The following is a 16106-nucleotide window of genomic DNA, read 5'->3' as shown; positions in this document are numbered from 1 at the left end:
TAGGGGTGTGTGTGTGTGTGTGTGTGTGTGTGTGTGTGTGTGTGTGTGTGTGTGTGTGAAGGCTGTTCCTCTCGTCTTTCTGACTTTGACTTAAGCACTAGAATCACAATTACAATCAGACTCTCTTAGAGAGCATACACACACACACACACACACACACAATATTTAGTATTTTTAGTTTAGTTTTAGTTTTTTTTTTATAGTTTCTATCCGTCTCTGTGAGGTTTATGTTTTTTTTATTTATATACTTTATGATATAGTTTGAGGTATAGTGTGGTTGTATGTAGGTGTGTTTTGATGGTGAAGCGGATGAGGAGTTTGTATTGAGGTGTATTTCTCTGATGCGTCAGTGGTTGGAGCCTGACTCACTCACACACACACACACACACACACACAGACAGACTTACGCGCACACACACACACACACACACACACAGACTTACGCGCACACACGCGCACACACACACACACAGACACACTCACTCACTCACTCACGCACGCACGCACGCACACACAGACATACACACAGACGCATCAGCCAATCATATTTCTCTCATGTTTGTTTACAGGTTTCTGCTCTGACATCACGGAGAGTCAGTGTCACATGCTGCCGTACAACCAGAGCGGCGTGTTGCCGGGGACGACGGTCGTCAAGATCAGCGAGCTGCAGATGTTCCTCAAGTTCTTCAGCTACCTGAGTCGACTGTCCTGCTACAGACACATCATGCTGTTCGGATGCTCCATCGCACTCCCACAATGCATCAGCCACAGAGACCGCAGGTCTGTGACACCCATCACGCTCTGTCTCGTGTTCAGCTTCAGTGTGCTTCATTGCCAGGTTATTGATTTGCATGTAAACTGGAAAATCAGGTTATTTCAGTAAACTGATTTGTGTCCCTGGAGCACAAAAGCAGTGTTAAGTCGCTGGGGTATATTTGTAGCAATAGCCAACAATACATTGTATGGGTCACAAATATATCACAACTTAATTTTTGATTAGTAATATGCATTGCTAAGAACTTCATTTGGACAACTTTAAAGATGATTTTCTCAATATTTAGATTTTTTTGCACCCTCAGATTCCAGATTTTCAAATAGTTGTATCTCAGCCAAATATTGTCCTATCCTAACAAACCATACATTAATGGAAAGCTTATTTATTCAGCTCTCAGATGATGTATAAAGCTCAAATTTATCAGCGTATTGATGCTCATGTAAATGCATGCTCACATATACGCTCATTTAGCATGTTTAGCATTAGCATTTAGCTCACAGCAGTTTAAAAAAAATTAAATTAAAATAAAAACAAACAGTGCATTAACTCTTGTGCTGTGCTGAAAATCCTTTACCTCATTTAGTGTTCCTGGTCAAAAATAACACTAAACCTGGCCTTTTAAAAACTGCTCATTATACATTACACTCATTATAATATCACCAAATATTGGATTCAATCTTTTTGTCAACTGGTTGTCCTTCAGTTTCAATTAGTATTTGAGTGATTATAGGCCTCATTGATCTGAGCTTATGCACCTCAGCTCTAGAGTAAAAAAAAAAGCATAATTTGTGGATAATTTTGTTAATATTCACTCCAAAACTGAAGCTCAGATCAAACGAGGCCTACAATCAATCAGCTCCAAAAAGAAAACAAAACCTGTGCTAACCGAAAGAAAACAAGTCCATGAAAAGACTGAATGCAATATTTGGCAATAATATAACATAATGAGAGATTTAAAAGTCATTTTTAAAGGGCTGCTCATTTTTGAATGGGAAACCCACAAGTGTAACACGGTGGGAGGAAAAATCCTAACAAAGAACAAAAATTATCCAATTTTTGCGGGAAGTTGTTGTCATACCCTGTCAGTAAGTGTTATTCCAATGCGATAACATTAACTAGCATTTCATGGGAAAATGAAAATGCTCTGTGGGTGAAAATGACCCACGTGTAGCGCTGGCGTGTTTCTGCCGCAGGACTCTGGTTCTGCCCTGTCGGTCGTTCTGTGAAGCGGCTCGTGAGGGCTGTGAGCCCGTGCTGCAGATGTTTAACGCGTCCTGGCCGGAGTTCCTGCGCTGCTCTCAGTTCACCAACAACACGGGAATGAACGCTGAAAACACGCCGCTCTGCTACACGCCGCGACACGCCAGAGGAAAGCTCTGTGAGTGCTCGTCCAGTACTGGAATCACGTCTGGAGCGGCCACGTTCTGACTGTTGTGTTTTTGGGATTCTGTCTTCAGCTGCGTGCGGAGGAAGCGATCACTTCCTGTGTGCGACCGGAATATGCCTCCCCCTGAAACTAGTGTGCAACGGATTCAACGACTGCAACGACTGGAGCGACGAGGCTGACTGCAGTAAGTGTGTGCTTCTCATTCCCTAGCTGTGCATCAGATCCAGCCCCATCAGATATGAGAAAATGATGCAAGGAAAGAAAATGCAGACAGAAAGCTGATGGATTTGTATATTACATTTTTCTTGATCTCTCGAGCATCACTTCAGAGCGTCATCAGCTGCTCTCAAGGGATCTGCTCTTATGCCAGTGAGGTTTGGTTATTCATATCACTGCAAAAATTATTTTCTTCCTTAGTATTAAAACAAGCAAAAATATCTGCCAATGGGCTAAGTTGTTTTAAGCAAAAACGAACAAAATTTGGATAATATTTTCATAAAACAAGACTAATATTGTCAAGTAAATGCTTCCTGATTCAAGAATTTGTAGATATTTATACTAGAAAACAAGACAGAAATACTAAGGAAGAAAATCATTTTTTGCAGTGTAAATTAAAATGTGGTGTTTATTTAAACTGCAAAGGAAAAAACACATTACAATTATGACTGATGAAACAGAAGTATGCATTATACATTATCAGTTTTTTTAGAAGAAAAACTGTGCATCCTCGCTCACAGCTCGTCTGAAAGCTTCCTCGTTCCTCGCCTCCTCATGAAGCAATTACAGAAGATGACTGAGCTTGATGGATATTCGGTCACGGCTGGAGGACGGAGGAGCGAGGAAACGAAGATGCATCAGTTTGAGTATTGAGAGGCACCTGTGCTCACACACAGTAACACAGTTTGCATCCACGCACTGAAGAATCATTCGTTCTCTTCTCATTGGTTCACTGTGATCCTGTGCTTCTGTGGTGTGTCCAGCTTGTGCAGATGCTCAGTATCTGTGTGCTACCGGTCGCTGCATCAGTTCTGATCTGCTGTGCGACGGCTACGATGACTGTGGAGATCTGAGCGATGAGCAAAACTGTGGTGAGTTCTTGCGTCTGGATTCACAATTGAAATCAAATCATCGAGGGCGGTTAGGGTTAACATGTTAGCACACATGCTGGCTCAGTGTTGGGGGTAACGCATTACAAGTAACGCGAGTTACGTAATCAGATTACTTATTTTAAGTAACTAGTAAAGTAACGCATTACTTTTTAATTTAGAAGGAAATATCTGAGTTACTTTGTTTCCATGTATTGAGTGACAGCTCTGGTGTTGCCATGGTGACAGAAATCAGGAGTAAGTGCAGAGCGTTGTGTGTGAACATGATCTTACTGTAGTTCTAGACTAAATATGAACATGTGCTTACTCATCTCACTGCACACAAACACATTCAGTGTTCCTCAAAATGAATAAAAACAGTCAAATGCAGTCAGACTAGAAAGTTCTGCTCAACAATAAAGCATAATGAATTTCTGCTTGTGTTTTGTTTAATTTGAGACATAATTCAAAAATAATGTGGCCTTTGCGGTGCTGTAGTGTGTGACCCGACTAAAGAGCATCACTGTGGAGAAGGACGCTGTATTCCTCGAGACTGGCTCTGTGACGTCAGTCCAGTTGTACTTCAACCTCCTGCTCCTCTGGCTGTCATGGAAACACGTCATGTGACCTGCGCAACACTGTCAACAACTGCAGTGAGTCAAACAACTGACCCCTGACCCCTGACCTCTGACCTCTGGCCAAACACAGAACGCTGCAGTTTCCCATCATTTGCTTTAGATTTAGTGACAATTAGTTCAGTCAAATAGCAAAGCACTTGCGTTTAACTCCTGCCAGCGTTTTTGAAAAAAGTTGCCAGCCACCACCAGCGTTTTTGCTGATTTTCACTAAAATTTGATGGCCCCCAGAATATTTTGCTGTATCAATATCTGAACATGCAATACATCAAATAAAGATCAGACCTTCTACTTTAAAACAAAAAACAGTTTTATTCTAGTTTTAAGCATTGTTTTTTTATCAACACTTGATTGTAGGTAGGTTTCATAAAAAATAATATTTATTTTAAATAAATAAAAAAAAGCAACATTTTGAGCAAAAAGCTGAGAAAATCGCATTTTTATCAAACACTGCATCTGGATCATATTCAGTAATATTATCACAGCAAAGCTGCAGTAGATGGCTACCATCATTACTCCCAAAGCTTCACAGTCTTTTCTGGATCCACATTTCACTTGGGAACATTAGTCAGTTTTCATTTAGCACCGGTTTTTGATCGAGTGATTCTAGACTCATTCAGGAGATGCGTGATAGTGCCCCCTAGCGTATAACAGTGAGAACACGGAAATCTGGGAAATTCCGTGTTTGGCCGGGAAGCGTTGTCTCATGAATAACGGAAAATTCCGTGTTTGGCAGTGAAAGAGTTAAGTGACGCGATTGGATGATTTTAATGTCTTGTCAAGTCAAGTCAAGTCACCTTTATTTATATAGCGCTTTTAACAATACAGATTGTGTCAAAGCAACTGAACAGCATTAATTAGGAAAATAGTGTGTCAATAATGCAAAAATGACAATAGTAAATACAAATTTTTCAGTTAAAGGCAGTTCATCATTTGTGTGGTGAGCGCACTGGTGCCGCCTGCCTGTGGCTGCCGTCGCATCATCCAAGTGGATGCTGCACACTGGTGGTGGTTGAGGAGAGACCCCCCCACATGATTGTAAAGCGCTTTGGGTGTACAACAATACACAATAAAGCGCTATATAAATGCATCATTCATTAATTTATATGCGGTTAGTGTTGATTGCATTATTTTTCATATGCATATGCTTACATATGAGATCGCTAGTTTCTGCGTCTTCCTCGTCTGTGTTTTTGATCGAGTGATTCTAGACTCATTCAGGAGATGCGTGATAGTGCCCCCTAGCGTATAACAGTGAGAACACGGAAATCTGGGAAATTCCGTGTTTGGCCGGGAAGCGTTGTCTCATGAATAACGGAAAATTGCAGTGTTGACAGAACCGGGCTAATATGGTCATACTTCCTGGTTCTAGTAAGAACTCTAGCTGCTGCATTTTGGACCAGCTGGAGTTTGTTTATTAAGCGTGCAGAACAACCACCCAATAAAGCATTACAATAATCTAACCTGGTAAAAACAGACATCAAAGACACGTTAATATTTGACACAGATGTGTGTGTGTGTGTGTTTGTCAGGTGGCTGTGAGCCCATCTCTCTGGAGATCTGCATGAATCTGCCCTATAACTCCACCCGCTTCCCCAACTATCTGGGTCATCACTCTCAGAAGGAGACGTCTGTGAGCTGGGAGTCCTCGCTCTTTCCTGCGCTCGTTCAGACAAACTGCTACAAATATCTCATGTTCTTTGCGTGTACTGTGCTTGTGCCCATGTGTGACCCTGTAACGCAGCAGAGAGTGCCACCCTGCAGGTCAGTCTGTGTGCGTACGGGCCTTTATAATTTTATATATAATAGACATTGATGACTGTGCGTGTGTATCAGGTCTTTGTGCAGGAATTCTAAGGAACGATGTGAATCAGTGCTGGGAATTGTGGGATTACAGTGGCCTGAGGATACAGACTGCGCTCAGTTTCCAGAGGAAGGTCAAGCAAATAGTTCCTGTTTGCTTCCTGACCCGGATGTGAACGGTCAGTGTGCAGTCAAGCTAATATTTACATTTGAACAAGCTATCTTATATCTGAACTCTTGGTGGTGCAGGAGGCACAAAACCAGCAGAAATGTTCAGATCTTCCCTATCAATGTACTAAATGTCATTTGTTTTTAACCTTGCAGTTCTATTGCCTGATAGAAGATCCACAGATACACTATATGCACAAAAGTATTGGGACTCCTGATCTTTACACCAGCAGGGACTTTAATGACATCTCATTCTAAATACATAGACATCAATATGGAGTTGGTCCCCATTAACAGCTAACAGCTTTCACTCTTCTGGGAAGGCTTTCCACATGATTTTGGAGTGTTTCTGTGGGAATGTTTGCCCATTCATACATCTACATTTACATTTATTCATTTTGCAGACGCTTTTATCCAAAGCAACAGTTGGGGAATACATCAAGCAATTCTTCTTAAAGAGGCAAAAAGACACCAGAAGTGCTCGTAATACCAAGTTTCAGGCATTGTTCAAATAAGTACAAGCTGGACAGGGAAAGAATAAAGGAAAGAGAAGACAAAGTTGCTCTTGTTTTTTTTAGGATGAAGTCAGATTGTGACAAAATAGATGAGTTTTTAGCTGTCAGTTGGAGTGGCAGGGAAGACAAGAAGCTCAGTCTTTGCCAGGTTGAGCTGTAGGTGATGTTCTTTCATCCATGCCGAGATGTCCGCCAGGCAGCCTGAGATCCGTGCAGCTACCGTTGGATCATCTGGTTGAAATGAAAGATAGAGCTGTGTGTCATCAGCGTAGCAATGGTAGGAGAAGCCATGTGCCTGTATGATGGGACCCAGTGATGTAGTGTATATGGAGAAGAGGAGGGGTCCAAGACCTGAGCCCTGTAGAACGCCAGTGACCAGTTGATGAGCTTTGGAGACCGCCCCTCCCCAGGCCACCCTGAAAGACCTACCAGTGAGATAGGATTCAAACCAGTGAAGTGAAATCCCTGTGATGCCCAGTGATGAGAGGGCAGACAGGAGGATCAGGTGATTGACAGTGTCAAAAGTGGCAGATAGATCCAGTAGAATAAGAATTGATGATTTGGAATCAGCTTTTGCAATGACTGACAGTATCGCAGTCTCAGTTGAATGGCCACTCCTGAAACCTGACTGGTTAGTGTCCAGTTTGTTGTTCTGTGAAAGAAACAATGATACCTGGTTGAAAACAACTCGTTCGAGGGTTTTCGCTATGAATGGAAGGAGAGAGACAGGCACTGATGCTGGAAGCACAGCATTGTCCAAAATGTCTTGGTATGCTGAAGATTGGTCGCTGCACAGAACAGGTTTCTGCTGCTCCAGAGTCCAGTATCTATGTGCTTTACACACTCCATCCCACGCTCGGCATTGCACTGGTTAATATGAGGCTGCATGAAGCTGCTTGGCCATTGAAACCTATTCATGAAGCTCCACAATTTAGTCAGATGTTCTTGCTCTTTCAATCGCGTAAACTATGCGTTTACATAACATCTCCATTATCACGACACTCAGGACACGCAACAAAAACAGCTCCGAACACGGCATCCTCCATTCACCGGTTGATGATGTTTGTAAATCCCGCGAATAAAGGGATTAGCGGCTTCAGAGTTCCTGCTGCCTGTGCGAAAGCAACCAGGAAAACAGCCCGAGGGAGAAATTGGTTCTCTAGGAACAACCCTGCTGGCTAGTTCCTAGAACTACGCGGTGTGAAAGCACCTATTGAAACCCAAGTGTGACCCAATACTTTTGTCCATATAGTGCAGGACAAATGCACGTCATCAAGTCAAAACATCTGTTTCTGTAGCGCTTTATACAAAACAGATTATTCCAAAACAGCCCCACAGTAATAAACAGGAAAATGAAACTAACGTAGCTGTAAAGCAGCTCAACAGGAGACAATCATTGTTCAGATCAATACATTTCAATGATTTGATGATCATGCAGTATCCTGAAAACAAGACATAAAAGCTTCCCCAGTTTCCCATGAGGGTTAGGTGATCGTGTGTGTGTGTGTGTGTGTGTGTGTGTGTGTGTGTTTCAGAGTGCTCACCCAGTCACTTTAAGTGTCGCTCGGGAAGGTGTGTCCTCTCATCCAAACGCTGTGATGGACACATGGACTGTGATGATGACAGCGACGAGGAAACATGCGGTGAGTAAAACACACTCACGTGACGTGATGGGTAGCATTATCCCGCTCACAAATATACCCAGTGTTTCCTGTGTGTGTCTGCCACTAGGGTGTGTGGAGCGGGGCTTGTGGGAATGTCCCGGAGACAAAACCTGCATCCATCACAACATGATCTGTGACGGCTTTCCTGACTGCAGCCAGCAGGAGGACGAGAAGAACTGCTGTGAGTGAACGACACACACACACACAGAGAGAGAGAGAGTTTAGCGGTGCTGGTGTGTGTACGCGCTCATGTGTGTGTTTGTGTTTTCAGCTGTGTGTAGCAGTCATGAGATGGAGTGTAACAATCATCAGTGTGTTCACCGCTTGCTGTGGTGTGACGGCAGGAGACACTGCTCTGACAGCTCAGATGAGTGGAACTGCGGTAAGAGACTCCAGATCTGTCCATTCATCGTCAGCTGATCCCAAGTGAAAAAAAAGTGCACTTCCATAATGTACTTAAAGTGCTACTCGTAAACCGAGTATGCTGTTCTGTGTCAGCTGCGCCACGCAGATGCGTTTTCTACGTTGTTTGCACTTTGATCTGAACGAAAACAACTGTTTACTTTCAGTGGATATTCTCCAAAATGGCACCAGGGTGACACAGAGGAGACGAATTGTTGAATAAAGTCATTATTTTTGTTTTCTTTTGCACACAAAAAGATTTCTCGTAGCTTCGTAAAATTACGGTTGAACCCCTGATATCACATGGATTATTTTACAGATCTCCTTACTATGTTTCTGGATCTTGATCGTGTAAGGACCCTTGCTGTCTATTGGAGGGTCAGAGAGCTCTCGGAATTAATCAAACATATCTTAATTTATGTTCCGAAGATGAACGGAGGTCTTGCGGGTTTGGGACGACATGAGAGTGAGTAATTAATGAGAGAATTTTCATTTTTGGGCGAACTAACCCTTTAAGATCAACTAAGTGTACTCAACTGTGCTATTTTGGGATACCATGAATATGAACTAAAATGCACTTTTAACACACTATCTCTGTATTTAAAAAATGTATTTAGTTACCACTTGTAGTACGCTTGAACCATCTTTCATACACTAGTACACTCAAGTGTACTACAAGTGGTGACTAAATACATTTTTTAAATACAAAGAGAGTATGTTAAAAGCACATTTTAGTTTATATTCATGGTGTCCCAAAATAGCACAGTTGAGAAAACTTAGATGATCTTAAGTTTATCTTAAGAAATACTAAAGAATAATTTTTAGTATATTAAGTACAAAATTAGTGCGTGAAAATAGAGCACTTTAAGTACATTATGGAAGTGTACGTTTTTTTCATCTGGGAACTTCTGAAGGAAAGCGATGCAAAGACTGTTTTTCCACAACTTGGCACTGCACAGAATCTTGTTGTCTTCAGAGCATCTTTATAATTTGGTTTCTACGTAGACCTGTGTAAACAATACATGTGCGAATTGGTGGGCGGGACTAAACAGGCAGTGATATATTATCAGTGGGCGGGGCTAAACAGGCAGTGATATATAATCGGTGGGCGGGGCTAAACAGGCAGTGCTATATAATCGGTGGGCGGGGCTAAACAGGCAGCGATGTAGAATCGGTGGGCGGTGCTTCACAGGCAGCGATGTAGCATCGGTGGGCGGGGCTAAACAGACAGCGATGTAGAATCGGTGGGTGGGGCTAAACAGACAGTGATATATAATCAGTGGGCGGGGCTAAAAAGGCAGTGATGTAGAATCGGTGGGCAGGACTAAACAGGCAGCGATGTAGAATCGGTGGGCGGGGCTAAACAGACAGCTATATAGAATCGGTGGGCGGGGCTAAACAGGCAGCGATGTAGAAGCAGGCATTGATCTTTTTCTGCGAGGCGGGGTTTATCCACACATCATAGAGTGGCAGTTTTGGACTGCCTACAATATAAGATGTTTTTAGGCTAAAGAGAAAGTTTTGAGTTCTGAAACTTACAGGATGTTTTTATGGTACAATGACATCTCATGTCAAAAGACCAGGGGAATTTTGGTTTCTCAGTTCATGACCCCTTTAAATCATGTCAATGTCATCCTGATAATACAGCAGCTGCAGACAGATTGTGTTTTGTTGGAAAAACAATGCTGGTGAAGATGGTGACCATTAGTAAGCGAGTGTGTTGTGTTTGTGTGCAGTGTCTCTGTCTGACGAGGGATTTGTTGTGGTGCATAAGGCTGGGTTGGAGTATCGGGTGTGTGCGGATGGATGGAGCTCAAATCTCAGCAGCGTCGCGTGTACACAGATGGGTTTAGGGTAAGGTCAGTACACACACACACAGCATCGCTCACGTGTGCCGCGTTTGCACTGTATTCTTAACATGCAGCGCATCAGTAATTTGCTTTCTGTTACTTTAGTTTCACATGCACACTCTTCAGAAAAACACTGCAGGACACAAGAACCCTGATCTAATATATTACAAGCCTTAAAGATCTTTCTCTGTCTAAATATATTAATTGTGCTGTTACTGCTGCTGTGATTTGCAGTGTGTGTATGTGTGTGTAGTTCTCCTCTCTCTGCAGACGCGGTGCTGTACGTGTCGTCTGCTGCGGGACGGAGGCGCTGGATGCATGTTGACCCAGACTGGAATCCACAGAACATGTTTCCTCTACAGGGCCTGCTGGAAAAGCGAGGGTGAGTGAGTGTGTGTGTGTGTGTGTGTGTGTGTGTGTGAATGTGTGAATGAGTGTGTGTGTGTGACCTAGCTGTGCATTTGGGAACAAAATTATTAAATCAATTGTTCACATCCATTTATCTACATCTGACCAACCCATTTTTTTGGGTCATCAAAGTCTAAATATGTTGAAGGTTGTAATATAGGTCTTTGCTTGTGTTGGGGAAAGTTACTTTTAAAAGTAATGCATTACAATATTGCATTACTCCCTAAAGAAGTAACTAATTGCATTACTTGCTTGTTTTTTTGTTTTAATATTAAAAAGATCTATTTTTGGTAAATGTAAAAGGTAGGGAGGTTGCAAGCCGATTAAGCATTCTTTTTAACTAATCGGTATTGGTTGTCCTAAGCCTGATCCACCAGTGATTCGTCAGCTGTCATGCCGGTGTCATGCAATAGGTGGCGGTATGCACTTACAACAGTTCACCACCATTAAAATGAAAAGAAGACGCTCAAATGTTTGTGTTTGACGCACAAGAACAATGAGGTCTGTTCTAGCGTGTCACACGCGTTCAAGATTAAGCGTTTAGCGGAATCACTCTACAGTAATTTATTACTATTTACTTTTATCTGCCGACAGACTATCTGAGACGTCATTGTCATAATGTGTTGCTATGGGTTGCGTCTTGCTTTGGACGCAATAGACTGGCATTCTGACATTCGCAAACTTCATGCTTTCTAACCTTATCTCAACTTTTTTCACTTTGTTGCAATTAATCTGCTTATTTATATCAGTAGTACCTTATTAATAATTGTGCCCACACAGTCTGTTTACAGTGTCTATCATTGCAACATGTTTAAATCTACCAGTGTTTTTATACAGTGTGTGCATATATAGAGAGATAGTGTGTATCTTATTATTGAAAGGTATATATAGTATATATAGTTTATATAGTAATTGCTATATTGGATATTAGTGAAGATAGATACCCCTTTTTTCCATTTTAGCCCCTGCCACTGAGAAAGTCTCTGCACAACTCTGTACACATTGGATTGAGTTTAAAAACTTTAATGTACTTGAATTGTGCAACAAGCACTACGAAAATACAAGTATCGGATCGGGACTCGGCATCGGCAGATACTCAATATTCAATGACACGGATCGGGTGCACAAAAAACCTGATCGCGACATCCCTAGTAAAATGCCTTTAAATGGCCTTTTCAAGCAAATGTAAATTCAGGTCTGTACAGTAGAGGGCGCCGCTCAAACAAACCTTCAGCTGTGCTGCCGTTCTGTATTACATGAAGAACAGGACGCAGGAGAAGAAAGTTCAACACTACTAACACAAATGTAACATGCGGACAGGAGAGCTGTCAGTCAATACATGGAAAATGCCATTACTTATTTGAAAAAGTGATTATTATATATAATAAGCGACTAATAAAATTTTGGTTGACCAAGCCTTCTCGTCGACTAACGACTATTAATCGACTATTAGGGGGCAGCCATAGTGTGTGTATGAGTGTGTTTTTCTGCACACACACGACAGCTGCAAAAATACAACACGCTCCATGTTAAATATGTTTGGAATCCATCATATGACACTGATCAACATCATTTCCTGTCTGCAGGCAGAGTTGCCCATCATACAAGAAGATCTCACTGAAGTGTACAAGAGACGGTTTGTATGAGCAGCACACACACACTCACACAAACACACTCTCACACACACACACACACACACACACACGAAACACACACACACACTTCTGCTGGCCATAAGACACTGTTTCGTCCTTCATTTTCTCTGTTTGTCCTCTGTGTTTCAGAATGTGGCCGCCGGCCCGCTGCCCGGATGGTGAAGAGGATTCTGGGAGGCCGCACGAGTCGTCCGGGCCGATGGCCGTGGCAGTGCTCCCTACAGAGTGAACCCAGCGGACACATCTGTGGCTGTGTGCTCATCGGGAACAAGTGGGCACTAACTGTAGCGCACTGCTTTGAGGGGTGAGAACACACACACACACACACTCACTCACACTCACACACACATACACTCACACAAACACACACACAAACATTGAACTGAATCTGAATAATGACTCTATTGTCTTCTGTAGAGCTGCTTTACAGCTGAAAGTTGTGCAATATTAACACTGTATACAGTGGTGGCCAAAATTATTGGAACACTTGGCATATTTAAGAGGTTTCAGTTGTTTTTGTTGAATTGGCCATTACAATACCCATAAAATGAACTATTGCCGGAACTACCTGAACATTGAAAATGATGGACTGGCCCCTCAAAGTCCAGACTTCAACCCCATCGAGCAAATTTGGGGCAAGTTGGAAAATAAACTGGACAGATCTATTGTACATTCAAAAGAAAGCCTGTGGCTTGAGTTGCAGAAGACATGGGATAACATTAGTGTTGAAGTTCTCAGGAAATATATTGACACTATGCCAGAGAGATGTGCTGCTGTCATTGCTGCAAAAGGTGGACATAACAAACATTAAAGTTAAAAACAGTACGACTCACTTCATCTGATATTTGTTGTGCTCAGCAACCATCTGCATGTTTCATGAACATTATGAAATGAAATCATGTTTTGGAGGCAAAAATATTTTCAGATCTGTCAGGTGTTCTAACAATTTTGGCCACCGCTGTATTTTCCTGTTTATTACTTGAAGCTGCTTTGAATCAATCTATATTGTATAAAGCGCTGATGAGTCAGTGTAAGTCATGCAGAATGGCGTGTTTAATGTGTGTGCAGGCGTGAGAGCGCAGACGTGTGGAAAGTGGTTCTTGGCATCAATAATCTGGATCATCCGTCTCCATACATGCAAACGCGGCACATCAAAAGCATCGTCGTCCACTCGCGCTACAACCGGGCCGTGGTGGACTACGACATCAGCGTGCTGGAGCTGGAGACCGAGGTGGAGGTGACCAGTTATGTGCGTCCCGTCTGTCTGCCCGGCCGCGGACAGCTGCCCAAAGCTGACAAGTACTGCCACATCACGGGCTGGGGACACATGGGGAACAGAAGTGAGTGGAGCACACACACACACACACACACGCACACACACACACTCATCACACACACACACACACACACACACACACACTTACACACACACACGCACGCACGCACACACACTCACACACACACACACACACACACACACACACACACTCACACACTCATGCACGCACACACACACACTCACGTCTGTAAACATAAAGAAGTTGTCCCGGCTGCTAGGCTATCGCATGTGAGGATCCTGCAGGTCGTTAGGGTTAGCCTTTTCTCCGTTTATAGCCTTTTCTCACAGCAGCTGGAATAATTAAATGTATCATTTTGATGGCTGATTGTAATCCAGAAAGGATTATGTGTTTTTAAAACACATGTGAATGAAATTTATATTCCAGTTTTAAATGTGCATGTGATTACAGATAGCCTGGGATTACACAAGATTTGTATTTTAAAGAAAACCAATTCAAAGGAAGGATAATTTGCTTTTTGGGTTAAAAGAATTTCTTAATATGAAATTCGAGTGGTATGACAATTAGAGATTAGTCTGTACAGAAATTGAAATCTACAAGCTAATACACACTATACTCATAGTCAAGCAATGCTGATGTTGTTAAAAGGATTTATTTTAATTTGACATTTTTATGATTTAATTATTAGCTTTTCATAAAACTCACGAACACCCTGCAGTTCCTTCACTAACCCCAGTTTGGTAAACCTTGTGTCATGTAATGTTTAATGCACTTCATGTTGTTAATAACGAATGGAATATATTTTCTTACTCTTTGTATTTTTATATCAATACGGTGCAAGATTACCCTATTTAGATCAGTATGATAAACGAATTTGGTCAAAAGTAATCTAAAAGTAATCTAAAAGTAGTCGAGTTAGGTCAAAAGTAATCTAAAAGTAATCTAAAAGTAGTCTGATTATATAACCTAAAATGTGTAATGTAATGGATTACGTTACTAACTACAATTCTTGTCATGTAATTTGCAATCAGTAACAGACTACAATTTGTAAGGAATCTACCCAGCTCTGCTGACAGATGTTTTTGTTGAAGAGTGATTCTGTCCTACTAGATTAGACTGAAGCTGCCATGTGTTGCCACAAGGGGGCAGAGAAGACCAGCGGAAATATTGTGCTGTTCCACAGAGCTTCAGCGCTGTTACTGTTACAGCCAGTGCAGCATCTGCTCTTCTGCTTTGACCACTTCAATCCAGAATAATTGAAGTGTCAGATTGGTAACAAAGTACAGCACTAAACTGACACTTCACTTTCGTGTCTGATCACAGTATGTGTGTGTGTGTGTGTGCGTCTCTTCTCCCACAGTGCCGTTTAAGCTCCAGGAGGGAGAGGTGCGGATCATCTCAGTCTCCCAGTGTCAGTCTTACTTCGACATGAAGACCATCACGTCACGCATGCTCTGTGCCGGATACGAGGCGGGAACCATCGACTCGTGCATGGTGAGTGTGTGTGTGTGTGTTTCAAGTCAAGTCAAGTCACCTTTATTTACATAGCGCTTTTACAGTTTTTTACGATTGTTTACACACTAAAATGCCAGACGGAGAGATGAGTAGTTACAGTATTCTTGTTGCTTTTACAGTAGTTTTTCTTCAGAGTCAAAGTGTATGTACTTCATGCAGTAATTTTTATTTGTCTACAGATTTTATTTGTTTCATTTATTTCATTGTTGGTTGATTACTGTAACTGATTATGGTAAGAAATACTGTAAGTATTGAAATAACTACTTGAAATATTCAGTCTGCAGCATCAGTGTTGTGCAGTGCTTGGTAAGTTTATAGTAGGCCAATTTGTGTACATTCTCCCTATATCTCAAACTAATCATGAAGAATGTTGTGGGTTTGTCACTTTTTTTTCTTTTTTTTTTTTCCCCATCTAAATTATTCCTTACATAACAATGTGTGGCCAAAAATCTAGCACATGCTTTTTCCTAAAATTAGTTTTTGTACAAATGTGTTTTTTATTTATCACAGCAGTGTGAAACTGGCTGCAATAGTGTCTGATCATTGAGGACTGTGTTGGTTAAATGAAAACTAATAGCATTTTCACAAATATGTGTATATGTTTTGACTGAAGTGTGTATGTTTTGACTGAAGTGTGTCATTTTGCAAACAATCTAGGAATTATGCAAATTGAGTGTGGTGTTTGGATAATTGTGCTTATATTGTGAAAAAAAGAACCCGGTGTTCAAAATTGCGTGTAAACAATTGAAAAAAACTGTAACAATACAGATTTTGTCAAAGCAGCTTTACAATATCAAATAGGAAAATAGTGTGTAATAATGCAAAATGAAAATAGCAAACACTCAATTAAAGGCAGTTCATCATTGAATTCAGTGATGTTATCATCCAGCTCAGTTCAGTTTAAATAGTATCTGTGCAATCATTTGCAATCAAGTCAACGATATCG

General features: G+C 41.6%; 2 protein-coding genes across 2 annotated transcripts in view; both read left to right on the top strand.

The window, feature by feature from the left end:
• LOC107731277 (atrial natriuretic peptide-converting enzyme-like) overlaps positions 1 to 3813 on the top strand; it is a gene marked incomplete at its 3' end in the record, with an annotated part of 7410 nt that extends 3597 nt beyond the window's left edge. Inside the window, exons 2-6 of the mRNA XM_016542330.1 lie at positions 570 to 780; positions 1969 to 2153; positions 2233 to 2346; positions 3143 to 3250; positions 3746 to 3813. Coding sequence (XP_016397816.1) covers positions 570 to 780; positions 1969 to 2153; positions 2233 to 2346; positions 3143 to 3250; positions 3746 to 3813 — 686 coding nt within the window. The remainder of the gene's footprint in view (positions 1 to 569; positions 781 to 1968; positions 2154 to 2232; positions 2347 to 3142; positions 3251 to 3745) is intronic.
• Positions 3814 to 3826: 13 nt separating this feature from the next.
• LOC107731243 (atrial natriuretic peptide-converting enzyme-like) overlaps positions 3827 to 16106 on the top strand; it is a 23051-nt gene continuing 10771 nt past the window's right edge. Inside the window, exons 1-12 of the mRNA XM_016542277.1 lie at positions 3827 to 3900; positions 5415 to 5646; positions 5719 to 5864; positions 7904 to 8011; positions 8100 to 8213; positions 8304 to 8414; positions 10171 to 10288; positions 10538 to 10666; positions 12279 to 12328; positions 12477 to 12651; positions 13416 to 13687; positions 15006 to 15139. Coding sequence (XP_016397763.1) covers positions 5447 to 5646; positions 5719 to 5864; positions 7904 to 8011; positions 8100 to 8213; positions 8304 to 8414; positions 10171 to 10288; positions 10538 to 10666; positions 12279 to 12328; positions 12477 to 12651; positions 13416 to 13687; positions 15006 to 15139 — 1557 coding nt within the window. The 5' untranslated portion in view covers positions 3827 to 3900; positions 5415 to 5446. The remainder of the gene's footprint in view (positions 3901 to 5414; positions 5647 to 5718; positions 5865 to 7903; positions 8012 to 8099; positions 8214 to 8303; positions 8415 to 10170; positions 10289 to 10537; positions 10667 to 12278; positions 12329 to 12476; positions 12652 to 13415; positions 13688 to 15005; positions 15140 to 16106) is intronic.

Source organism: Sinocyclocheilus rhinocerous, unplaced genomic scaffold (assembly GCF_001515625.1).
Source record: "Sinocyclocheilus rhinocerous isolate Xijiao unplaced genomic scaffold, SAMN03320098_v1.1 scaffold1425, whole genome shotgun sequence".
In the NCBI taxonomy this organism is placed as follows: Eukaryota; Metazoa; Chordata; class Actinopteri; order Cypriniformes; family Cyprinidae; genus Sinocyclocheilus; species Sinocyclocheilus rhinocerous.
Note: the sequence above shows the minus strand (reverse complement) of the source record. Positions and strands in the feature narration are given on the sequence as shown.